The 25,736-nt window shown below is 50.8% G+C and overlaps 4 protein-coding genes across 10 annotated transcripts in view; 3 read left to right on the plus strand and 1 right to left on the minus strand.

Annotated features, from left to right (window-relative positions):
* The first annotated feature begins 746 nt into the window (after positions 1 to 746).
* On the plus strand, positions 747 to 1,766 carry CUNH1orf56 (chromosome unknown C1orf56 homolog). Its single transcript, XM_040999064.1, has one exon. The coding sequence runs from the start codon at positions 747 to 749 to the stop codon at positions 1,764 to 1,766; it is 1,020 nt and encodes a 339-aa protein (XP_040854998.1).
* A 2,212-nt stretch (positions 1,767 to 3,978) lies between these two features.
* On the minus strand, positions 3,979 to 12,316 carry CDC42SE1 (CDC42 small effector 1). 5 transcript variants are annotated; one of them, XM_040999312.1, is made up of 6 exons: positions 12,199 to 12,316; positions 9,892 to 10,027; positions 9,051 to 9,322; positions 8,513 to 8,623; positions 6,174 to 6,262; positions 3,979 to 5,869 (listed from the first exon to the last, which is right to left on the minus strand). In XM_040999312.1, exons 3-5 carry the CDS (start codon positions 9,102 to 9,104, stop codon positions 6,188 to 6,190), a joined length of 240 nt encoding a protein of 79 aa, XP_040855246.1. In that variant the 5' UTR covers positions 9,105 to 9,322; positions 9,892 to 10,027; positions 12,199 to 12,316; the 3' UTR covers positions 3,979 to 5,869; positions 6,174 to 6,187. The 5 variants fall into 5 exon arrangements, with proteins under 5 accessions (XP_040855246.1, XP_040855243.1, XP_040855242.1 ...); XM_040999309.1 differs by having other exon boundaries at positions 9,685 to 10,027; XM_040999308.1 differs by lacking the exon at positions 9,892 to 10,027.
* MLLT11 (MLLT11 transcription factor 7 cofactor) lies at positions 12,067 to 18,151 on the plus strand. 2 transcript variants are annotated; one of them, XM_040999307.1, is made up of 3 exons: positions 12,067 to 12,144; positions 13,182 to 13,258; positions 16,837 to 18,151. In XM_040999307.1, the coding sequence occupies exon 3, from the start codon at positions 16,843 to 16,845 to the stop codon at positions 17,107 to 17,109; it is 267 nt and encodes an 88-aa protein (XP_040855241.1). In that variant the 5' UTR covers positions 12,067 to 12,144; positions 13,182 to 13,258; positions 16,837 to 16,842; the 3' UTR covers positions 17,110 to 18,151. The 2 variants fall into 2 exon arrangements, with proteins under 2 accessions (XP_040855241.1, XP_040855240.1); XM_040999306.1 differs by lacking the exon at positions 12,067 to 12,144 and having other exon boundaries at positions 13,046 to 13,258.
* A 2,188-nt stretch (positions 18,152 to 20,339) lies between these two features.
* The window catches only part of GABPB2 (GA binding protein transcription factor subunit beta 2), a 43,176-nt gene continuing 37,779 nt past the window's right edge, over positions 20,340 to 25,736 (plus strand). For both annotated transcript variants that reach the window (XM_040998397.1, XM_040998398.1), the window contains exon 1: positions 20,340 to 20,498. The gene's annotated coding sequence lies outside the window, so the exon portion shown is untranslated. The remainder of the gene's footprint in view (positions 20,499 to 25,736) is intronic.

Genomic DNA, 25,736 nt, shown 5'->3' on the forward strand with positions numbered 1-25,736 from the left:
CCCCCCTGAATGGATCTTCACTTGCCAAAGACATAACCCTGTTCCCAGGGTGGAAGGCTGAGCCTAGAGCGACACCCATCACGGCCAGGGAAAAGCCCTGGGTTTTAAACCCCATGTTATCTATAAAGTCCAACAACTTCCCCTCTTTTTCCCCATTTTCCTCTGCTGTGAGAGTAGGGTCGGGTCGGTGATGCTGCCTCATCGGGATTCCAGCCGTTCTATGAGGGGTGAGGGGTACGGGGAAGCAGACAGGGCCTCACTTGCCTCAGCCGGCCAGCCAGCCTGCTGGGAGCTGGGAGTCCGTGAAGAGCCGGTGTGTGCGCTTTCCTCCTCAGCCGTCCCTGCCTCCTGTGAGCCCGGGAAGGAGTGTTTTCTCAAACCTGTTCTCTGTGCCCCCTTTGGTGAATTCGGCCCTGTGAGCGGTTAATAAACTGCCAGGAGAGATTGAAAAGTCTGCTCTGCTCTGACTCTCTTCTCCCCAACCCCTCTTTACATCACAATCCCGGGCCTTGGGTTCTCTGGCCGGTGGAAGTTCTCCCCTCCCGAGGCGCCCCTGAGGCTGGGGATGCGCCCACGCGCGGGCGGGGAGGGACGCACGTGGCACGTGCCAGGAGCCCGTGGCCTCGGTTCAAACGACCCCACCCCGGCGGGTCGGCGTGTTGGCCGAGAGCCGCAGGGAGGGAGAGAAGGTAGGAGCCCCGGCCTCCCTCAGCTGGCCTCCTTCCCGCCCCGAGCCGCCCAGCTCCATGGTCCCCGCCGCCGGCGCGCTGCTCTGGGCCCTGCTGCTGAGTCTGGAGCCCCTGGCGGCGGGGGACCAAAGCCAGACCCAGTCGTCCACCAAGATGCCGCGGGCCACCTTCCGCTTTGGAGGCCCCGGCCCTGCCCGTAGCCACCGGAGCACCGTCGGCCCGCCCCGCACCGGCCTCCCCAGGAAGCCCAAGGTAACCTTGGAGGATGAGAATGACGCGGTGGCCACTGCCGACCGCCTGGCAGGCCCTGCGGCTGCCGAGCTTCTGGCGACGGTGACGGGCATCGCCCGGGGCTCTGAATCCAGCTTCGATGAAGATGAGACTTTGGAAGAGGGGGTTGTGATTAATGCCAGAAAAAATAACAGTAAGCTGGTGGTTCCTCCCACTTCGACCTCCGGTCCCAGCTCCAGCACGGGGAGGTTCGCGGCCAATACACAAGAGCGGGAAATCAGGCTAACCACAAACCTGCCACGGACCACCATGAAACCCAAGGACATTCTGCCCTCTGAGGTCACCCTGAACCGTTGGTCGACCCCAGGCTCCACCCCAAGCCGGTGGCCGACACCCTCGCACACCGCCATGCCACCTCCCGAGGATCTGCACCTGGTGCTGATGCCATGGGGCCCGTGGCACTGTCACTGCAAGGCAGGCACCATGAGCCGGACGCGATCCGGGAAGCTGCAGGGTCTCTCAGGACGCCTTCGAGTGGGAGCCCTGAGCCAGCTCCGCACGGAGCACCGTCCTTGTACTTACCAGGTGTGTCCCTGCAACCGGCTGCGGGAGGAGTGTCCCCTGGATGCGGATCTCTGTCCGGACAACAACTGCTCTCCGACCACCACCACCCAGACCACCACCACCACCCCGCCCTCCATCCGCCCCAGCCACAGAACGCTCAGCCCACCCCCCAGTCCCAGACCGGCTTTAGCTTTTTGGAAACGAGTCAGGATTGGCCTCGAGGATATTTGGAACAGCCTGTCTACAGTGTTCACAGAGATGCAACCAGTAAGTGTTGGGTGATGAGCCTAACACCTGCCCCCCAAATCCTTTGCCCAGCGGCCTAGCATGGCTCGCATGAGTTGTCCATGCCTTTGGGTTACCGACGGAGAATATGTGTGGACTATTGCTCCTATGTGCTTCTCCAACAGTTGCTGGTTGGTTAATAGGAAATGTGTTACTGGTCATGGGAGGATGATTGACCAAATAAGGATTGTAGACACGTAGACTTTGTGATGCTTAATTAATAGGTATGAAGAATCTTTATTTACTTTCATTGCAAAGTCAGATATACAGAGAGAGGAGGATAAAGATCTTCTGTCTGATGATTCACTCCCCAAGTGACTGCAATGGCTGGAGCTGAGCCAATCCGAAGTCAGGAGCCTGGAGCCTCCTCTGGGTCTCCCACGAGGGTGCAGCATCCTAAGGCTTTGGACCATTCTCAATTGCCCTCGCAGGCCACAAGCAGAGAGCTGAATGGGGAGCGGGGCTGTTGGGGCTAGAACCGGAGCCCATATAGGATCCCGGCGCGTTCAAGACGCCATTAGGGGGCCCAGTGCGATAGTGTAGTGGTTAAAGTCCTCACCTTGAATGCCCTGGGATCCCATATGCTCACCAGTTTTAACTCCAGCGGCCCTGCTTCCCATCCATCTCCCTGCTTGTGGCCTGGGAAGAGTCCAGAAAGCTCCAAAGCCTTGGGACCCTGCACCCGCGCGTAGGAGACCCAGAAGAGCTCCTGGCTTCGGATTGGCTCAGCTCCAGCCAATGCTGTCCCTTGGGGAGTGAACCATTGGACAGATCTGCCTCTTCTCTCTGTATATCCACCTTTCCAATAAAAAAATTAAAAAAAAAATCTTTAATAAATCTTAAAAAAAAAATCTTAATCAGTGAATGGTTTTGACCTAATTAACACAGCTTATCACTAACCACCTTATGCAGTATCATCCTCTTTTAGAAAGTGTTACCGGGCCTGTACTAACTGCCTAGTGCTTCCCTTGCAAGTGTCTGGAGCCTATGTGGGTGCTGGTTCATGTCCTGGCTGCTCCACTTCCCATGCAGCTCCCTGCTCATGACCTGGGAAAGCAGAAGACGGCCCAAAAGCCTTGGGACTCTGCACTCGCAGGGGAGATCCCGGACTTCAAATCAGCTCAGCTTTGGCTGTTGTAGCCAACTGGGGAGTGAACCAACAGATGGAAAATCTGTCTGTAAATCTGACTTTTCAATACATAAATCTTACCAAAAAAAAAAAAAAAAGTGGCAGAGCCACAAGTTTGTTAAAACAAATTTGCCTGGCAACAATGCTTGTTCTCTTCACCATCACCATCCCAAAGAACAGTCCTTTGGGATCCGTGCTGGCGTCTTAATGCACCTGAGTGACTATTCATGTGCCCAAGAGCCACCAGAGATTCTAGTTGTCCTAACAGACTCCATTGATCTGGACTGTCAGGACCTTTGCGGGGGTAAAGGCAAGGCAATAAAAAAGGAGCCTACTTCGTCATTTTGCCAGTTTCTGACTTTCCTTTTGGCCAATACTGTTACAACCTAAGAAAAAAAGGGGGGAGGGAGTTGCTTCAAAAGAGGGCGAAGGGGAAGCCAAGCCAGGAAGGGCCCGTACAGATGTGGCTGTAATTTCTGTATTTTCCTTCCATCCAGGAAAAGAAGCAGACGTGATGACCGCTCTACCCACAAGAGTCAGGACCTCGGCCGCCCCTTCCCTTTCAACCCCCCAGCACCCACTAGATATTTTTAGTACAAAACTGGAACAGAAAATCATTATTTGGGCTTGTTCTTTTTTACAGCGGTATCTGAGGGAGGGAAGTCTCTAAGTCTTTTCAATCATAAACTGAACTTTGTCCTTTAGAGGCCTCCGACTCTATCTCCAGGTTAAAATCTTGATGTTGCTCCTCGTCTTGATTTCCAACATGATTTGTTCACAAACCTTTCCAATAATTTTTTTTTTTAATCTCAAATAAATGGCAAGGGGGTAGGAACAACAAGGAATTGAGCCCTTGGAAAAGGGAAGTGTTGGTACAGAATTGCATGTCAGTCACAGTTCTTGTCGGCAACCATATCCCTTCCTGCAACACGCACCAGAGCGATGACTCTACAACTTTTTTGCTTATTTTTTTATTTAAAAAATGTATTTCAAAGTCCAACAATCTTGTAATATAAATTATAACTCTCCAACCATTCCCATCACTTTGTTCTTCAAGTGATGGCAGCCTACACATTAGAGAATGTAGCTAAAGGGAAGAGAGCACCGAGGGGAAAGAGTGTGTCCAAAGAATAGGCATTAGAATGAGGTTGAAGAGGATGATAACCAGATTCCAGGGGTCCCCCCAACCCCACCATCTCTAGATCCCTCAGGCTACTGAGCTACTTGAGGCCGGCAAAATGGGCTTTCAGAGCAACTGGCCTGACAACCAGAGAAAATTGGGACTGTTATCTCTATGACCAATTTCAGACTCTGAAAAACTATAGAGCAAAACACGCTGACATTTAAAGAGATTAGAATCTCAGTCACTGTGGGCGGAGACCAATTGGATGGATGGTGGAGTCAGCACAGCAGATACCAGCTCCTGACCCCCTCCCCCACTACCAAGAAACAGAACGAATGCTTTCCATTAGACAAAACGGAGACCCCAGCCTTCTCGCTTTCTGGTAGGCAAGAGCTCATCTTTCTCGTTCTGCCTTCCTGATTACATTAACAACCTGCAAGAAAAATGACCAGAACAGCAACACCTGAGAAAACTACCTAAAGAGCCTGCTCCTACATCACTTTCCCATCTAAACAGACTCTTTGGCCAGGCAGGGATGGTCCCTGGTCTTCAAAAACTCCCTGAGTCTTATTTGCATCTGGTTGTAGGTCTAGGGTACAGAAGTAACAGTAAAAATCTGGGGAGGATAAGCTGGGGGTGTTTCTGATGCTTTGTTTTCCCCAACTTCCTATCACATGTCTATATGGCAGGGACTCCCCTTCCCCTCCTCCAGAATGGAGAAACAGGCTACATGTCCATCACAGACATGAATCTGTGGAAACACAGCAATGCACTCAGTAATTGGCAATCTTATGCAAGTGCTGCTGAGGCTATCTGACAAGAAGTCCCAGCTCACCCCTGCTCAGGCTTCATGTGGATGACAGTTAAGGTAGGGCTCTCTGCCTTAGGAGACATTTGGCAAAATCAGGAAAGCCCTTCCTTGTAAAGCCTTATCCAGTCCACATGTCCAGAGTGTCTGGCTGAGAAACCACTTCCTGCTCTTAGGCCAGGAGGTCCTTCAGACCCCACATCTCACACAGCCAACTCCCAGTTTTGTTGCATTTGGCATCTCTCTAGACCCCTCTTCCTCTCACCTGGGCCAGCAGGGAGGCTGGCAGAGGGCAAGCCAGGTTCCCCAGGACTAAAATGGAATGTCGAGTTAAGTGCCACCTCTTTAACTTCCCTCAAAGGGCAGAGGTAGTAGCAGGATGGGGGTAATTAAGAGAACTCCTCTTAAACTTAATTTGCTTAAAAGAAGTTACTGGGAAGCTTTATGTTTAGGAACAGACTGAAAGGCCTTAGTAGAGAAGACCCTGGTACTGGCAGATATTGAGGGGCTGTGAGCTTAAGTTCTGGACTCTAAAGAAAGTAGAGTGGACTAGACAGCAGGCACCTGCCCAGCCTCTGCAAGATGTCGGCTTCAGTCCATTCCAGGAGGAAACACAAGGCCAGGGAGGTAGGGGTTTTCCCGCAAAGCCATGTTCAGCTTTGGGATTCTCGCCAACCTGCCTGGTTTAAGGAATTCCAGGTTAAGAGTTAAAAAAAAAAATAGTGGCACCAGACCATCATTTAGGAGCCTACTTCCAGGTGCCCAGAGAGCTCCTTTCTCAGATCCGGGGTGTCCAGGGCTTCAGCAGAGCTCCTCTGGCCAACCGGTGATCTACGTGGTCAGTCCTGCTGCCTGCACCCCATCTCCAGGAGGGGCTGTGACCAGAGGGAGGGCGGGGAGGCCAGCCCCCCAGCCTTGTGAGGCACTGTTAGGCAGGGAGGGGGAAAGGGCCTTGGGGTCCCTGGTTCTAGGAGGGATCTGGGTTGGGGGCAGCATTTCTTCTGGGCTGGACACAGAGTGGGGGCTTCAAGATGCAGAACCTGAATTCAAAATAAAACAAATACATATAAATGTAAATATATATATAAGGAGGAAGGTCTGCCTCAAAGAAAACAGAGGCTTAGGGAGAAGGTATCCACTGACACAGACTTGTAACCACTTCACCCACCCACCTTGTCCTTTCTGGATCCTATAGCCTGAAATCTCCCATTTTCTCTGTGCCCCTCCCCCACCTCTCGGCTCCCTCCCCATTCTCGCATCAAAGGATCAGAGTTCTGAAGCAGGGTATCAGAATGAATGGGTGTAAGGCTAAGGAGTTGGCTGGGTTTCTCTATAGTCACTCACCGCTCCTGTGGGAGCTATAAGCCCCTGGAATTGCTCCATGGCCTATCCCGGTTTCCTTTGGATCTCATCTGCTCCTGAACTGCACCTGTCTGTGGAAAAAAAAAAACAAAACACCTGTGAGACCCCCTCAGACAGCTCCCATGTGCCACCCAGGAGGTCCAGCCTGGGTCTGTGTTTGTGACAAATACGACAGTCTGCGAAGGTTAGCACTAACAGGTGAGTCATTCCAAGGAAGCCAGGACGCTGGCTTGCATAAGCATGACGGATGGGTTTCTGACTCTCGAGACCTCCTCGCAAAGGACTTCCCACATATATCTGAATTTCATGTCGGGTGACAAGATCCCGCCACTCTCCAAAGATTCATTCTTATTCTGAAGTACATCACAGACACTTACTAGGCCAGAGGTGCTCAGTCCTTCCAAGCGCAGTGTCTGTGACACTGAGACAACAATTCTCAATTAGGGGAAGGGAAGATGGTTTTTGCAAAAAGTCCTCTGATTAAGACACACTTAGCCTCTATTCCAAGGAAGAACAATCTACACTTGACCTAGAGGATAAGATGCTGCTTGGGGGTGGGTATTGTGAAACGGGTCAAGCCTAAGGGGCAGACACTGTGGTGCAGTGGGTCCTATATCGAACCACCAGCATGTGATACTGAAGTGAGTTCTGGCTACTTCTCCTTTTAAAAAATATTTTACTATTTTGGGATTGGCGTCATAGACTAGTGGCTAAATCCTTGCCTTGCAAACACTGGGATCCCATAGGTGTGCAGGTTCATGTCCCAGCTGCTCCACTTCCCACCCAGCTTCCTGTTTGTGGCCTGGGAAAGTAGTAGATGACCCAAAGCCTTGGGACCCTGCACCTGCCTGGGAGACCTGGAAGAAGCTCCTGGCTCCTGCCTTCAGATTGGCTTGGCACTGGCTGTTGCAGCCATTTGGAGAACCAGCAGATCTTTCTGTATCTCCCCTCCTATATATCTGCCTTTCTAATTAAAAAAAAAAAAGTCTATGTATTTTTTAATTTGAAAGCTAGTTACACAGAGAGGGAGAGACAGGCAGAGAGATCCCATGTGGGTACAGAGGCCCAAGCATTTGAGCCATTCTCTGCTGCCCTCCCAGGTGCTTTACTGGGGAGCTGGATCAGAAGAGGCGCAGTAGGGAGTTGAACCAGCATCCATATGAGACACCAGCGCTGCAGACAGGAGCCTAACCTAGTATGCCATTGCCTTACCCCCCCCCCCCGCTTTATTAAAGATTTACTTATTTTTATTGGAAAGGCAGATTTACAAAGAGAGGGAGATACAGAAAGAAAGATTTTCCATCCAATGGGTATTCCCCACGTGGCTGCAACAGCCAGGGCTGAGCTAATCTGAAGCCAGGAGCTTCTTCCAGGTCTCCCATGCTTTGGGCCATCCTCGACTGCTTTCCCAGGCCACAAGCAGGGAGCTGGATGGGAAGAGGTATAGTCAGGAATTATCTGGCACCCATATGGCATCCCAGTGTTTGCAAGTGAGGATTCAGTCATTAAGCCACTGCAGGTCCCTTATACTGCTACTGAGACAGCTTCCTGCTGATGCGTCCAGCAGGCAGCAACAGATATTCCAAGTATTTGGGGGATCCTACCACTCACATCACTTCCTGGCTCCTGCCTTCAGTAGGGCCCAGGCCTGGCTGTTGAGGGCATTTGGGGAATTAACCAGAGGATGAAAGATTCTTTTCTGTCTCTCCTCCCCGCATTTCTGTCACTCCAAAAGCTTTCCCTCTCCATCTGCCTGTCTCTCTCTGTAACTCTGCTTTTTAAAGTAAATAAATTGGAAAGACAGTAAATACATGAATCTAACAATAACAACAAAAAGCTTTCTGAAATGTTATTTGTTGAGTCCTGGCTGTACTCCAATTCTAGCTTCCTGCTAATACACTCTGCAGGTATTTCAAGCACTTGGGTCCCAGCCAACTGTGTAGAAGACCTAGATTGGGATCTTAGCCTGGTGGCTTAGGCCTGTTGCAGTCCAGGCTGTTGAAGGCACTTAGGGTGTGAAACCAGTAGATAGGAGCTTGTTGCCTGTCCCTCTGCCTTTTAAATAAGATTTAATACAAAACAATGTGGGTTTTTTTGTTTTTTTTTTTTTTTTTAAAGAACATTCTGCTAACTCTATATGAAGGAACCTAGCCCCACAGGCCTGAAACGGCAAGTATCAGGATCACACAGCTGGTGACCAGGAGATCCCAGGGGTTCTTACTTCCCCATCGGGTGTTCTGTTATGCCCCTTGCTTGAACTTTCAGAAAAAGGAAACAGTTCTAGACCACACCCACCCCACCTCTCCCCACTCCCCCGTTACCATGGCCAGTCCATCTCCTGCTCCCATCTCGCCAGAGCCGATGTGAGTCAGGTGGACAAAATTCATGGGTTCTCCAATCATGGTCCTGTCAATCCGCCTTCTCTTCTTCTTCTGTTTAGAGGAGAGAAGGAGTTGTGGCTGAAGCCCTCTCCTCCAGTTGCAGCGGAGGAAGGGAAGAGAGTCCTAAAGAATCTTCAGGAAAGCACTTGGGCCCAAGGGGAAGAGGGAGGGTAGTACTGTAAGGGGGAGGGGAGGATCAGCAGGGAAGGCGGGCAAAGCTGGAATAAGCACCCTGAGCATAAAGAAGGACCAGAGTGGTGAGGGCAGCAGCCTGCTACTGAATAATAATGAACAGGGAAAGGTCATGGCAAAGTCACCTGTGGCTGATGAGGAAACAATGGGGGAACAAGCACATAGAAAATCTATCCATCGCCTGGCCCTAGAGGCGATCTGGTTCAAGGCTCAGGGAAGTGTGCCCTCTGGACAGCAGACCCTGACGGTAACTGACCTCTAGGTGCCTTAGGGTGTGGGGACTTACCGGCTGGGGTTTCTCTACCACACAGCAGCCCAGTTTGTGCCAAAAGTCGCTCATGTTCCCTGATGGTTCCAGCTTCACGCTGCTGCCCCGCGCCCCCACGGGGCTCTTGACCCACGGCTCCTAGTTCTCCCTAGGTGTTAATGACACTCTCAGGTTCGCTCAGCAGGACAGGTGTGGAGTCCTCAGCCACACGGTGAAGGGCAGCGTCTCAGGCCCTGAGAGACTAACAGGGCAGCTGGAGATGAGGCTGTGTCTTCATTGAACTTGGACACCTGGAGAAGCAGAAAGTTAAAAAGAAAAAAGGCCACTCCCTCATTCCCTGACCCCTGAGAAACCTCCTGAGGAAGCCACAGCTTCCGGTCCTCCCGGAGAGGCTCCAATCCTACAACCTGCTGTCCACCTTTTCCAACACAAGAAGGCCTCAACGCTTGGGGAAAGGGAAGAGCAAGACACAGAGATCTTGGTGGAAAGTCAAGAAGCAAGGCTTGTAGGGTGAAGGGCCAGGAGAGACCAGAGGGCAGTGCCAGAGAGCTCTGGGGCAGAGGGGAGAGACATCTCAGTGACTCTGAAGAGGAAACAGTGGTTTCTGTTCTCATAAACAAGGACTCCACCCTGCCCCTCCCTCTTGCCTTACCTTGCCCCGCACATCTGGATTTTTGAATACAAGACAGCCCTTGATCACCTGGGTCGCAGGAACTGCAGCAGGTCAGACCTCAGCCAAGGCTGGCTGCGGTGAGGAATTTCTTCCCCCTCTCGGTTCACTGCCCTGCTGCTCCTCCTCCTCCTCCTCAGAGATCCAACCCCTCCCAGAAGCCACAGAACAGCTCTTTTATGACTTGACCTTGACAGCCTCTCCTGAAGGCCGTGTATGCCCAGTTTATCTGTGTCCTCTCCCTCTGACTGCACTCCAGGCGAGGCGTTTGCACACGCATGGCCCCGGGGCAGCCACGCCTTCCCCAGCGTCCAGCGTAGGTCACCTGTGTACAAGCTGTAGGTGTATGTGCCAGTGGTGTCTTTGGGCCCATGGCTACCCTACTCTTCACAGGCCCCCAGTGTCCAGGGGCCGCCTCCTCCCTCTTCCTCCTCCCCCTCATGCTGTGACCTGTTCTCTCCTCCCTCCTCACCACTTCCAGCCCCCACCATGGGCAACCAACTGGATCACAAGGAACTTTCCAACAGCATGTCTTCCCTGGGCGGGTCAGGGTAGGGTTCTGTCTGGGTCTCATCTATCACTGGATCCCCTTAGTCCTACCTCAAGGACTCCTCACACAGCCTTGTCAAGCCTGTGACACTTGAGCACAGAAGACTCTCCTTTCCCTCCCAGGTCCACCATCCCAATACGCTGGCATCCTGTACTCATCTCGGTTGGGTTGGTAACAGCCTGGGGATGCCGCCACAGGAACCCTGGAGTGCAGCTTCTAGGGGTTGGGGAGGACCCAGGAGCCTGGGCTCTCTCTCTCTCTCACTTCCCTTCCCACCCCTGGCAGGGAGGAGTCACTACCCAGGGCGGAAGTCAGAACACAGCTGCCCTCAGAGGGGAGCTGCGGTCAATGGGGAGGGCAGTCGGTCACAGGGTCCGCTGTGAGGGTGCTGGTGATAGTGGCAGGTGGTAAGGGGGGGACGGGATGGAGAAAACAATGAAGAATCAGAGGAAACCCCCCACACCACCCCAGGCTTTGCTGAGCCCGGACTCTCCCAGCATTCCTCACTCCGCTCCAAGCTGAGTGGACAGAGGTGGATGCAGCTGGGAGGGGAGAGCGGGAAGGGGGGAGGCAAAGAGGGAAAGGGGCAGTGAAGGGAACAAGGACGTTTCTGTTTCTTTTTCAGGGACCTAACCAGAACTGGCTGGAAGGAAAGATGTATGTGTGTGTGTGTGTGTGTGTGTGTGTGTGTGTGTATGCAGAGAGACTGACTTGGCGTGAAATAACTAATGATGAAGACAAGTGACCAGGAAATTCCATTCCCTAGGACATGAGGGTGTCTGATGCTTGGGGTCCAGGAACCAGGACAGGAAAGGGCACGAGAGAAACTGGCTGTCTCTGTCCCATACAGAAAAGCCGAGTAGGGTGAGGAAAAATGAAGTCCTGGCCCAGTGACGCCAGGAGGAAGGGGCACCATGAGATGGAGGGTGGGGGCTAGGAAAACAGGAGTAGGAACCAAGATGAGCAAGCCCAAGACCACATTCCCACAGCCGGCAGTGCTGCGCAATGAGCCCCTCTGCTAGAGTGACCCACCGAACTGGGAGGACACCTCCACCAAGATCACGGTGCCCCGGCAGTCTCAGGGCTGGGGGTGCGGCGGGTTGGGGGGGCGCGGATGAACAGGAGGAGAGATGGGGACAAGGGGCCGGGAGGAAGGACGTACAGAGGTGGTTGCAGGTCCTGCGGTAGCCCCAAACCGGTTTTCCCGGTCCTGCTGCCTCCTGCCCCAAGGCCTGCAACCCCGCCGGCTGACAAGCCTTCACAAGAAGCAGCTGGAGAAAGCGAACTGAGAGAATGGAGCGGGCAATGCTGGCTGGAAGCCCGGGGATGCAGCTGGTCCTCCTGAGGCGACCCCTGCCTCCCCCCCACACACGGAGGGGTGCCGAGGGGCCCGCTCCCGTGTTACAAACTAAGCGGCACCCCTTTGCCCTCCCATCACCCCTGCCCTTCTCCCAGGAAAGGTCTTGCCGGGGTTTAAGAGGAAACAGAACTAGGCCCTGAAGCTTCCCCTCCCCCAATATATTCGCTCCCCGAGCTCCTCCCCGCACCCAGAAACTCCCCGTACAACCTCAACTAGGACTGGCACCTGGCTGTGAATCCTCCTGTCTTCCGCGGCTGACTCGATCTCAGGTTTAGACCATCCAGGACGCTGAGCCACTGTGTGGAGTTCGGCCACCACCGAGCTGACCGCGCTGAGCAGAGACCCTATCTCCTCCCACCTCCCCAACAACCCGGCGCCTTCCGGCCCCTTGGCCTCTGCCAGTTCAGCGCTCGGGCGCGGAGAACTGTCACCCTGGGAGCGCCCTGTTCTCACGCACCCGGCATCTCGACCGTCCAGGCCACCTTCCTCACCCTCCCCACCCCCAGCATCCGGTGCGCGTTGGCCTGGCCCGGTAGGACGGGCGTACGGCCAGGAGGAGTTGAGGGTCCCATTCCCAAGGTCTCACCTGCTCTTCTCGGGCATCGGGGCGTCCCGCTGCAGTTTCTTCGGGGGCTCCCGCGTGGTGTCGGCCAGTGCCGGGGCTCCCGGGCTGGCTCTCGGCGCGGTGGGGGAGCCGAGGGCGAGCAGGCAGAGGTGGGGCTGCCGAGGGCGGAAACGGCGGCGACGCGATTACGAAACCCGTCCGGCTGGGAGCGGAGCGCACAGCTCCCCCTGGACTGTTGAGACAGTCTCTGCACCGAGGAGGGACGTGGGAGGGGGCCTGGGCAGGGCTCGAGAGGCTACCGCCCCTGCCTGGCCAACCGAGAACGTGGATAACTCGAGCGGGATTTGGGGCGCGGGCCAAACACCCCTATTATTTATTGCGCGTTCCCTTTGCGCACTGGACACTAAGGAAGCCGACCCGCCTCTCCCCAGTCCCACACGCTCCAGTACCCGCGACCTAACCAAGTGCTTGGATTCGCAGGACCCCAGCCCCCTCCCATCTCTTCCGCTCCACCCAAAATGGAACAGATTTACCATTGTGAAGATGGAGAAAGTAGGGATCGGGAGAGGGGTGGGGAAATTTTTCTGATTTTCACAAGCACCTGGTAATGTTAAGTCCTTAAATTGCGGCCGCTACTCTCCATTGTTGTCTGGAGTTACAATTTTTGAACCTTAAACTCAAAATCAAAGGACAGTTAGCTGCTTATTGCACTGCACCCCCCGGTCAGGCTGGGGGATGTGGGGTTGGTGCTGGAAGCGATTGGCAATCATCGCACAGACCAATAAACCTACAGGGATGCTTTAAGCCTTTTCGCCCTCCCCAAAGTGTTCTGGAACCTATCGTTTGAATTAGCCGAGTCAGCCAGGGAGGGGGCGGGGAGTCCTTCCGCTCTTAGGAGGGGCTGCATTGCAGGGGGAGACTGGGCGGACAGCCTCAGTCAACGAAGAGGGAGAGGGATTGAGAAGACAAAGCCGTTGCTCCCCAACACCTGTCTTCCTCTCCAGCCCAGAGCAGACCCCAGAGGCCCCAGCCATCCCTGGCTCTCCGTCTTTGGAACACGCTAGTAATTTCTCAATAGCAGGTAAACTCCAGCTGAGGGAGGGGAATGGGGGGTGCTGAGGATGGTAGTGCAGTGCAGCTTCTTAGGTCTGGGAAGGAAGGATGCTTGTGGCGCGTGGGTGGGTGGGGTGTGGGTGCTAGGAACAATGGCTAGTGGTTTGTCAGCGTTTCCCATCTTAGATCTCATCCATGCCTTGCTGTCCAGCACACGGATATTTCATTCTTAACGATTTACGGGTAATGATTTCTTAGCATTTGCCTCCTGTCAAGTCTGTTTTCCAAGAATTCCATGTCCTTTATATTTAGCATGTGCCATCTAGTCGCCTATGTGATCTTTTTTCCAGCTATAATTTACACCAGTTATTTGATGATCCTGTAGTCCTGTGTCTTGTAGCTTCTAGTTCCCTACAGCTCCAGTCTCCCTCTCCCCAGAGGTGCTCTCAGTGGGAAAGCGTTATGGGGGAGAAGAGCTGGGTAATCCCGACCTTTGAAAGTCTCTTCTACCCCATCTTAAACCTTTGCACTGAGGAAGGGGGCAGCCTGAAGTGAGAACCGTGGGAGCCCTATCCCATACGGAAATCAGCCTCTGCCCACAGGACCTAGGTATGGGGACAGATTTTGGAAAAGGCATGCTTATTGTCAGCTTAGTAGAATAACTGGGGGGCACAGGATAAAATGCCAGGAGGGCTTGCATTCCCCTCCAACAGCACCCCTAGTGCTTCCCCTCCTCCCCATGGTGGCAGCATGACACAGCAAGGCCCTGTAGAGTAGGCCCTGGATGCTCACCGAGGGTCTGGACAAAGGGAACCTGGGTGTGTCTGTGTGGCTCATGCAGTATCTTTTTTCATCTGTGTAGTCACTAGCCTGGAAGCATCTGATGACAGAGATACTTAGAAATGACTTTGGTCTAAAATAGATGGACAACGTAAAACCCAGGATAGTGGGAGCCATTTATGGAGCATGTGAATGTATCATGGTGCAAGGCACCGTCTAAATCTCTTAAGATAAATCTTAAATGATAGATTAGTAAATGGTAACACTAAAGAGAGGGAATGTAGATGGAGAGCATTTGGGAAAAGGAAGGGATAGCTAGCTGAAAATGAGACCTTTTGCTAAATTTGAAGAACTCGGGAATTAAATCCATAATATATGAAATCAAAATTTTCATAATGGATATCTTTACATTATTACATTTTTACTTATTACATTATTACTTTTTTAAATTGGCATCACCATTCTATGTAGTCTTACTTCATGCTTTTGGCTTCATTTTAATGCCGTGGAGACTTATATCTTTCTGGAATGCATTTTATGCTATTTGGACATCCTCTGGATCAGAGGGCATAAGTAGAGATTTAGGTCTTATAATATTTTATAGGATTTCCTTTAGTTTTTACATTGTTAAGACGGCTTTGTCACACATTCAGGGACTGTTTGGCGGGTAAATGCCTAATGTGATATTAAGAACAGGCGTCAGTTAGCCGGACAATCTCTTTGTCACACTCTAGCTTGCTCTCTGTTGCCTTTGCCTTTCACCATTCAGATCAGAATCACGGGAGTCATTAATGTTGGCCTCGTCCACAGGATACTAAGAATTCTTACAAGTTTTGAGAATAGGGTCTTCTTAGGCCTTACAGCATCTATGCACAACGTAAGGCATCAAACAGGAGATTATAGCACCTGGCTTCTATGTAAACTGGCTGGAAGGCGTCCCACATCACAAGCTCATTTCTAAGGTAGTCTCTAGTTTTAGAATTCTGTGATGCTTTTTTCCTAGGACTCTTTGTTTTGTTGTTGTTTACAGAGTCTAATATGTGTCTGGCATTACACTCTGGAGGAGACTTGCAAGGGGTGGAAGGATGTAAGTCAGGGAGCTAGAAAAATAACTGGCAGTGTAGTAAAAACCACCGTGATGGAAGTCAGTAACACTGTTGACTGCTAAGGTTTGCTTCTTGGGATCTCTACAATCTCAGACCCAGGGATTGTTTGGCCAAGGGGCATAACCATTTTTGGTAGCTGCCTGGGTGCGCATGCTCAGTGACTGTGGGGATGTTCAGAGGTGAGTATCATGGGATGATGACCTCACCTTTGCAACTGCCCCACCCTGTTCTACTGCCTGCATCCTCCACCTTCTGAGCAGCTTCTCTGCTGAGTAATGCTCAGTTCCCAGGCTTTGTTTTGGAACTTGAAACTAAGGAGAAAAAGTACAACTCGGGATTCATGTCATAAAGTTCCTCACCTGCTCGATCATCTCTCTATGGCCCCCACATGCTCACACTTGATTTTCTAGATTAGGCTTTCTTTCACAGCCTTACCTGAGACATTTTCCACGATAGAGGGAGCTTCTGGGGCCTCTTGGACTCTCGGGTCTGGTGAGAGCCAATGGGGTAGGTATGTTGGAAAAGAGCCTTTTAAAACTTGGGAATTCTATTTCTGGAGGTGGTAGAATGTTCTTTCTGCTCCTTAGGGAACATGTCAACTAAATGGTTCTTGCTCTTTTTCCTTGGCTAGACAGTAGCAGGGTGGAGGCCATGGATAGCTGTAATCATCATGTAATGTTGGGCAAAGTGTGGGCAGGATGAGCGGAAAAAGTGATTGAACTGCTCATTAAAGCATGGAGAAGTATCTGCTTCTGTAAGGGGCCTTCTTCCAATCTAAACTTTACCACTTCACTTGCAATTGACAGTGCACTGACTTTGCCTGTTGTCAAGTATATGCAAGCTCTGAGTCTAGAGGAAAGAGATCCTGTGCATAGCACAGGAAAGTTTTCGAAGCACCTGGCTTTTTGTTCAGAAGGTGTGATAGGCTAGACAAAAATAGACTCTTAAGGCTTATCTGTGGACTAATGGAGCTAAGTGGCAGAGGATTCTAGTAAATACCAGTGAAAAATCAAATAGCAACCATGAATGCCTATTTGTACAAGCCTAGCACTTACTGTACCCAGAGAGTACTCATTCTTAGTCTTCCACTTGAAGATCAGACTGTGATAAGTGGTCCATAACCCTGGAATTACTGACTTGGGTAAAACTCTGCAAGGTGTCTGGGGGCACATGTTAGAGGAAATAGGGAAAATGGATATGAGTAAGTTTAACGAAGTCATCCTGGAGGAGGGGGGTTTTCAGTAGGGTTTATAAGGCAAGAAGCAAATCAAAGTGTCATGAAGACCTTTTCAGTGATAGCAGGGCTGTTAGACCAAAGACAGGCAGAAGTGCCTGTCCATAGAATAGCAGCTGGAAAAGGGGAGACTCCTCCAGGATCTTGGAGCCCTGAAACTTGGAACCTATTGTAAAATGGGAAAGTGAGGAATGTTAGGCAAGATAAGAATGTGTGTAACTATCGCCAAACTTGTACTACACTGAAAAAGAGTGGGGCCAGATTTTGTGAGGCAGCAAAAATGAGACCCAGGATCAATTTGTTGCAGGAAGCAGGACACAACTCATTCTGCCCTGAGGGAAAATTAGGAAATGGTTGGAAGTGCTCAGAGGAAGGGTGCAGTTGTCCTAGGCAACTTGGATTCCTTGGAGGCAAATGGGGATGTTTTAAGTATGCAAAGGCCATGGGCTATCCCAAGACTAACCAAGTGTGGTTCTTTCCATCCAGGAAGCTATGAGGGACCCCGTGAGTAGCCAGTACAGCTCCTTTCTTTTCTGGAGGATGCCCATCCCAGAACTGGATTTGTCGGAGCTGGAAGGTTTGGGTCTGTCAGATACAGCCACCTACAAGATGAAGGACAGCACCGCTGGCAACGGGACCGGGCAAGCAGCTGGAACAGAGAAAAACCTCGATGGCGACACTCTCCTTGAGTATAGCACCTTCAACTTCTGGAGAGCTCCCATTGCCAGCATCCACTCCTTTGAACTGGACTTGCTCTGAGGCTGACCTGTCCCTCCCACCGGCTTTCCCTCACTGTCTTGCCTTTCAAGCCCTCTTCCCTTCCCAGCCATTTCCCACTTGAACCTTGTCCTTTCTCCCTGTATTGTGTTGGTGGTGCTGATGAATCTGCCAGAGTTGAGTTCTATTTATTTACCCATTTACTCCTGTATTTATTTATTTATTTATTTATTCACTCATTCACGTATCTATCTGTGAATGTTTCTCTCAAGCCACAAGGCAAAAGCAAAGGCAATGGGGGTATTGGCTCACAGGGATTCTTCCTTCTAGCCTCACATGTGAACTCTAGAAAAAAGCAGGCTGTGCAGGGATGCCAGGGAGCAGTACAGTAGTGCAATATGGGAAACTTTTTTTTTTAAAATACCATTTGATCAGTTTCAGCGATTGCTCAGACTTGCTTAACTTCCTGCTCCAAGCCAGCGAGCAGAGAGCCCTTCAAGAATTATTGCAAACCTGGGGAAGTTTAAACCTGAAGATGATCTGCTACCAAACAGGAGGTTTTCTACAAGGCTTTTTTTGTTTTGTTTTTATCTTGCTCCTTCTTGTAATACACCTTTTGTGAGAAACTAGGAGCATATATATAAACACACATGTAGATCAAGAGAAAATAATATGGAAAATGGAAATAGGGAAACATATTCTATCACTTCAGAAATAGTTTTTTCTTTCTCCAAAAGGGTGTTCCTTCTGTAGGCCTACTTGATAACTTTACTCTTAATGAACGGGTTGAAAGCTGTGAGGGAGACGAGATTGCTAATCTCCAGATGCACTCTTGCTGGGTGTTACAATCATCTGTAAGGTTTTGGTCATCTTCTGCGTGGTCCTTCGTGGTTTGGTCTGCCCTCCTCCATGTGCACTCTGCAGCGGTCATCAGCGGGCCCCCAGCACAGTGCTGACCCCGCCCGTCACCATGAAGTAAATGACTTTACTCCTACCCTGCGCCTGTCCCCAGTCCTCCCAGCGCTACTGCGACCCATCTGTGCTGCTATTTACTCATTTATTTAATTAAAGACATTCGCTCCCAGGACTGGATTCTGGTTTTCTCTTTAGAGAACAATATACAGCTCAGAAGTTAGCCTTAAAAAAAAAGTTAGCCTTGCTTTTGCATGTAATTGATGCATTTTAGCTGACATTTAACTTGGAGGAATAATGATTTGAAGAGCATTTAAACATTCCATGGTGAACTAAAGTAACAAATGTGCGATCATTAACATCAGACAGGCAGAAATCTACAACTTATAATTCTAATGTAACTTTTGCCCATTGACTACCAAAATTACATTTTTTCCTAAGATTTATTTATTTATTTATTTTTATTGGAAAGGCAGACATACAGAGAGGAGGAGAGACAGAGAGGAAGATCTTCCGTCTGATGATTCATTCCCCAAGTGAGTGCAATGGCCGATGCTATGCCGATCCGAAGCCAGGAGCCTCTTTCTGAGTCTCCCACACAGGTGCAGGGTCCCAAAGCCTTGGGCCGTCCTCAACTGCTTTCCCAGGCCACAAGCAGGGAGCTGGATGGGAAGCAGGGCTGCTGGGACTAGAACCGGTATCCATATGTGATCCCGGGCGTGCAAGGTGAGGACCTTAACCACTGGGCCACCACGCCAGGCCCAAGATTTATTTATTTTGGTTGGAAAGTCAGATATATAGAAAGGAGAGACAGGAAGATCTTCCATCCTATAATTCACTCCCCAAGTGCCTGCAACAGCCAGTGTTGAGCCGATATGAAGCCAAGAGCCAGCAGCTTGCTCCTGGTCTCCCATATGCATGCAGGGTCCCAAAGCCTTGGGCCATCCTCCACTGCTTTCCCAGGCCACCAGCAGGACACTGGATGGTAAGCCAGGCTGCCAGGATTAGAACTGGCGCCCATATGGGATCCTGGTGTATTTGCAGGGCAACAAGGACTTTGGCTACTAGGTTACCGCACCAGGCCCCCGAATTACATATTAAGCAATAATTCTTGTAGATGCCTGAAACTAATCTACCCAAAGCCACTGTCTACTTATTTATAACCTCATTACAAAAGACCCTATTGTGTGGACCTAGTCTATGAAAGACGCCTAGGACCTGTGCTGTGGCTTAGTGCACTAGGCTACCACCTATGACACCCAGCTGTTCCATTTCCCAATCAGCTACTGTGCTAATGTGCCTGGGTAAATCAGCCCCAGTGGCTCCTGTACACGGGTGGGAAATGCCCGTGGAATTCAGGGTCCTGGCTTGAGGATGGAAGACGGCTCCACCATGACTCTGCATTTCCAAAGGAAAAAATCTTTCACACGCTGAGCCAAGCATGCTGAGAATATAAACAGGAATGAGGTCCTAGCGTGACTCTGAAAATGGTAAATACCAACATGTACTATATTCTGTTAATACTTCAAATACGGCCAGACTGGGAACTGAGTAAGTTCCTGAGAGGAAGAGATGGAAATACTCCCTCTCAGCCTCAAAAGGCCCAACACTCATCTCTAAAGCCGACGTCTAACGGCGATCGTGCCCGGAAGGGTGGCGATGTGGCCCTCACAGTTTCACCCGAGTTTTGAAGGGTTTCTTTCCTGACTTCTCATGTAACCATGGCAAGTGGGTGGAGACAGGGAAAAGCCATTTGGTTTATAATGTGACTAAGACGATCTGCAAACACAAGATCCCATTCTCGGGGCCCACTGCTCCCCAAGCCCTGACTGTGGGCGCCACGGGCTGCCTTCGGGGTCTCGGCATTTAGGGCTGCACACACGTGCCCGTCAGACAGCGCCCCACCAGTGCCCAAGAGCCAGGAAAGGCCCAAATCGTTTCCACGCGTGGTCCGGACAAGGAGCAGGGTTGACCCACTCTCCCTATCGCTACCCCGCAGAAAGAAAAATCCACCAGTTCGACGCCAACTGCAAAAGCGGGAGCGGACCCGACCGCTCGGCTGCCCTGCCGGGTTCTTGGCGCCAAAACCACCCTCGGGCGCCGGCCCCGCCGGAACTACACCACACGCAGGCGGCATGGTAATCCTCCGCGCCGTCAAGTAGTCCCCCCTCCCCCACGAAAACCCCTGATTCGCGCTCTACCGCCACAAGAGGCCTTCGGGAGATAAGAAATCAGCTCTGGGGTGCATCTTATTTCCTTTTGAGAGGCAGTATGGGGGCTTCGGGGCGCTCTCCCTCCAGATTCCTCCGCCAGAAATCCTCGCTCGCGCCCTCACTTCCGGGTCCGCCATTTTGTTGCTGCCATTTCTCCAGGAGGGGGGGGTGAAGGCCCCCCAAATATGCATATATGAAAAGTCCAAAAAGTAACCGTCACTGACAGGGAGTCTTAAGTAAAGAAGGAAACGAGACCAAACTGGCGGGTTCAGCGAAAGCGCAGCCGGCAGCGTCCCGGACGAGGAGGTGAGGGGAGCGAGAGATGCGTGGACTCTGGTCGGGCGGGGACGGGCGTCCGCGCTGGCCACGGACCGGTGCCGGGAGGGAGCCGCCCCGCTTCCCAGCGCAGCCCCGACCTCGTGGGTGCGGACCGAGCGGGGCCGGCTCGGGGAGGGGGCCGAGAGGAAGGGGATGCTGTCGGGAGGAAGGGGAGGGGACTGGGAGAGCGTGAGAGCTCGGGCTGCGGAGCCGGACCGCGGGCAGCCGGGCCCGCCGAGGGGACCGCTAGGGGGCGACGCCGGGCTGCCCCTCACGCCGGCCGCCCGTCAGCCCCCGGCGTCTTGCACAGCTGTTTCTGCAGCTGGCCCTAAGGGTGTTGGGGAGGGGAGAATGTGTGCATTATGAAAAGGGGCGGGGGGGGGGCGGATAAAGAAGATAAAAAAGAAAGGGAGAAAAAATGTGAGCCCTTTCCCGATACCCGCATCCTGAGCTCACAGATTTCCCTGGGCCAGCAGAGGTCGGCCGAGTCCTCTCCTCTGGGCTCTCTCTCTCTCTGGAATTTCTGCAAGAATGGACGTTGTCTGGCCTCAGCGATTTCCCAACACTTAGGGCTATCTGGGAGTGTTTTTTTCATGGTACCATTCAATCTGCCCACTCCAGCATGGATGTCTCTTAAGCGTGTATTTGCATACACACTTCACTGACAGGGAGAGGACTGCCCCGCCCATGCTTTGAGATAAACAAGCTTATGTTTGTCTGATAATACAATACTTTGTTTTCAGGAGCTCCAGGGCTCCATACATTATATGAAAACACACTTACTGGAAGTGTCTGAGAGGGCGAATGGGTGCTTTGTTCTTTTTCTCATCTGCAAAAACTAGAAGGCGAGCTAGAGCAGACATTGCCTCCTTGTTGCATATAGAGGAAAAGTAGAGGTGCTTACCATAGAGGGTTTGCCCTCTCGTTAGCAGCCAGGGAGTCGGAAATCACAGTGCCCATGCTGTTCCCTGTCCTGCTGGACCTCTCCTGTTCCATGGTTTTTGACTCCTTAAATATAGGACTTTGGGAGCATTGTACATAATGACTCGAAAATGCCTTTTTTTCTTTCTTCCCTCTTTCTTTCCTTCTTTTCTTTCGTTTTTTCTTTTTTTAAGATTTATTTTTATTGGAATTGCAGCTATACAGAGAGAAAGCTCTTCCATTTGCCGCTTCACTCCCCAAGTCCCCGGAGTGGAGTCAATCCAAAGCCAAGAGCCAGGAGCCTCTTCCAGGTCTCCCACATGGGTGCAGGGTCCCAAGGCTTTGGGCCATCTTCTGGCTGCTTTCCCAGGCCACAGGCAGGGAGCTGGATGGGAAGCGGAGCAGCCGGGACACGAACTGGCATCCATATGGGATCCTGGCACTTGCAAGGTGAAGATTTAGCCACTGAACCATCACACCCAGCCACAAAATGCCTTTTTAAATTTTTTCTTTAATTTTGTTTTTGATGATGTTTACACAGTTGATTAGGGTGGGAAGAGTTGAGGACTGGCAAAAGTGGATGGGACTGCTGCTTCCACACCTTTCTCATCTTCCTGTATCTGAGGGGAGACAAGGGGAGAAGCCACATCCCGCCTCCCAACCACCACAGTGCCCAGGAATGGGGAACAGCCACCCAGTGTCATCTCAGAGTCCCTGGTGTGTAGCATGTTCTGAGGAGTCTAAGTCTAAGATGCCTTGTCAGGAGCCGTGTACCATAGCCACACTGAAGCCATTTTGAATATAGACCTATGGGCCAGTGGAAAATCCCTGGCTGGCTAGATGCTTGGGAAAGAAGTTATGAAGCTAATCACACGCTTAGCTTCAATTGTTTGTAGCAACTGTTTTAGAATGTGATTTATGCTGTACCTGCCGACATCTTGTTACTGATTACCTATGCTATTGTTGATATGCTGGTAACTATTGTGGATATGGTGGCTGCTCAAGAACAATCGGTCTGGAGACCATGGCTTGCGTCCTAGTTTCTCCTTTCCTCCCTGAGCCTTAGTTACTGAAGAGTATAAAAACCCTCAACTAAAATCAATAAACTGACAGCTTGATCAGACATCCTGTCTTGCTGTCCATTCTTCGTGTCTCTTGTCCCCCAATCTCTCCTAGGTGGTTGCGACCCCCGTTGACTGTCCTACTAGACGGGACAATGCCTTTCTTTTTTCTTAAAAAAAAAAAAAGCAAAAAAAAAAATATACGTTTCTCTTAAGACAGCTATTTGAAATTAAGAAAATGGTAGCTGGGATGAGGTAAAGAAACCTCAAAGAGCATGTTTCTGGACCTTTTCTGTATCAGGAGATGAGTAATATAGTATTTATATTTATATTGTAGTATTATAGTTCCCTATTTTAATTATATGTCTGTAGGAAAATAGACTTTGCATGGTTGACTTAAAAATAGGATGACAGGGGTCTGTGTTGTGGCAGGCTGCATCAGGCTGCCCTTTGGTGCAGGAATTCTTGTGAGTCCTGTGCTCCACTTTAAATCCAGCTTCCTGCTGATGTGCTAGGGAAAGCATGGAAGATGGACCTGGCCCCTGGCATGGGAGTCCCTGATGGAGTTCCTGGCTCCTCAGGATGGCCATTTGTTCATTTGGGTGGGAACCAGTGGATGGAAGACTCTGTGTGTGTGTGTGTGTAGGGGTGTGTAGATGTGGGATCTGCCTTTCAAATACATAAATCCTTTTTTAAAAAATTATTTATTTTCATTGGAAAGTCAGATTTAGAGACAGAAGACACAGACAGATCTTCCATCCACTGGTTCACTCCACAAATGGCCGCAGTGGTCGGAGCTGTGCTGATCTGAAGCTAGGAGCCTCTGCAAGGACTCCCCCATGGGTGCACAGTCACAGCTTTGGGCATCCCAGGTGCCCATGTGGGATGCTGCTGTCACAGATGGTGGCTTTTCCTACTACACCACAACATTGCTGCCCACTTAAAATTTTTTTTTAAGATTTATTTATTTTAATTGGAAAGGCAGATATACAGAGAAGAGGAGAAACAGAGAGGAAAATCTTCCATCCAATGGGGGTCACTCCCCAAGCGCCCGCAACAGCTGGAACTGAGCCAGTCCGAAGCCAAGAGCTGCTTCTGGGTCTCCCACGTAGGTGCAGCATCCCAAAGCCTTGGGCCGTCCTGGACTGTTTTCCCAGGCTACAAGCAGGGGGCTGGATGGGAAGTGGGGCCGCCAGGATTAGAACCAGCGCCCACATGGGATTCTGGTGTGTTCAAGGTGAAGACTTTAACCACTATTCTATCGCACTGGACCCTTAACTTTTTAAATTGAGTGTAATTTTTATAGTGTGAGACATTAATCCTTTGGAAAGCATTGGCTCACTAAATTGTGCAAATGTTGATGCGTTTGCTGATGCAGTATAGAAAAAAATCACATTTCTTCACTAACTTTGTTAGAAAAGTGTCTTAGGTAGTAGTAAGCTGTCAAATTCATAATGGTGTCTTTTTAAAATTAATCATGTTTGAAAGAATTACAGAGAAAGAGAGCTAGAGATATAAAGATCTTTCTTTCATCTGCTGCCAAGCTCCCCAGGTGACAGCAGTCACTGAGGCTGGACCTCTCCAAAGTCAACAGCCAGGGATGTCTTCGTGGTCTCCCATGCAGGTGAAAGGGCCCAAGGACTTAGAATACCCACTACTGCCTTCCCAGGCACAGTAACAAGAAGCTGGATAGAAAAATTGAAAGAGTTTTGTGTGTGTGTGTGTGTGTGTCTCTCTCTCTCTCTCTCTCTCTCACACACACACACACACACACACACAGTCTTTCCATTCACTGGTTTACTCCCCAACTGCTCATAACTGTTCACAGTACCACAATGCCTGCCCTGAGTTGCTTTATGTATAGTTCCAACTTTATCACGTACAGTTTATGAGCAAGCTTCCGAAGGTTCATGGAAATGGCCATGGCTAAAGCCGGGGGATTCTTGCTGGACTGCCACATGGTTGCAGAGACCCAGGGACTTGAGCCGTCCTCCACCGCTTTCTCCGACACGTTAACAGGGAACTGCATGAACAGTAGCTTTACCTACTACATCACTGTACTAACCCCTCAAAATTACAGCTTCTGCCTGAAAACTCATTTTTTCTTAAAAAAAAAAGATTATTTTTATTTGAAAGTCAGATATACAGAGAGGAGAGACAGGAAAATTTTCCATCTACGGATTCACTCTCCAAGTGACTGTAATGGCCAGAGCTGAGCCAATCTGAAGCCAGAAACCAGGAGCCTTTTCCAGGTCTCCCACACAAGTGCAAGTTCTTAAGGCTTTGGGCCGTCCTTGACTGCTTTCCCAGGACACAAGCAGGGAGCTGGATGGAAAGTGGAGCTGCCGGGATTAGAACCAGCGTCCACATGGGATCCCGGCGCATTCAAGGCGAGGATTTTAGCTGCTAGGCCACCATACTGGGCCCCCAAAATAAAAATTTTTTTTTTTTTAAAGATTTATTTTTATTATTTTATTTTATTGGAAAGGCGGATATACAGAGAGGAGAGACAGAGAGGAAGATCTTCCGTCCGATGATTCACTCCCCAAGTGAGCCGCAACGGGCCGATACTATGCCGATCCGAAGCTAGGAGCCTCTTCCGGGTCTCCCACGCGGGTGCAGGGTCCCAAAGCTTTGGGCCGTCCTCAACTGCTTTCCCAGGCCACAGGCAGGGAGCTGGAAGGGAAGCGGGGCTGCCGGGATTAGAACCGGCGCCCATATGTGATCCCGGGCGTGCAAGGCGAGGACTTAACCACTTGCGCCACCGCGCCGGGCCCAAAATAAAAATTTTTAAGGAGAATTTGTACTGGCTTTGTGCAGTTGCTGGCTAAGCTTCTATCTGCAACACTAGTATCCTATGTTGGTGCTGACATGACCTCCAGGTGCTCTACTTCTAAACTGACTTCCTGCTGTTGTGCCTGAGAAAGTAGCAGAGGATGGCCCAAGCTGTTGGGCCCCTGCATCTGCATGGCAGACTTGAAGAGGCTGCTGACTTACACCTAGGCCTTGCCTGACTGCTACCATTAGAGCCATCTGAGAAGTGAACCAGCAAATGGAGGGTCTCTCTGTCTGTGTTGCTGCTATAGTCAATATTTATGGATCTGTCTTTTTGAAATTCAAAAAAAATTTTTGAAATTTATAGAGAGGGAGAACTTCCATCTCCCGCATGGGTATAGGGGCCAGAGGCCTTAGGCTGTTCTCTGCTGCTTTCGCAGGCACATTTACAGGGAACTGGATCATGAGG

This window comes from Ochotona curzoniae, unplaced genomic scaffold (assembly GCF_017591425.1).
Source record: "Ochotona curzoniae isolate NIBS_2020 unplaced genomic scaffold, NIBS_Ocur_1.0 scaffold_1037, whole genome shotgun sequence".
Classification (NCBI taxonomy): Eukaryota; Metazoa; Chordata; class Mammalia; order Lagomorpha; family Ochotonidae; genus Ochotona; species Ochotona curzoniae.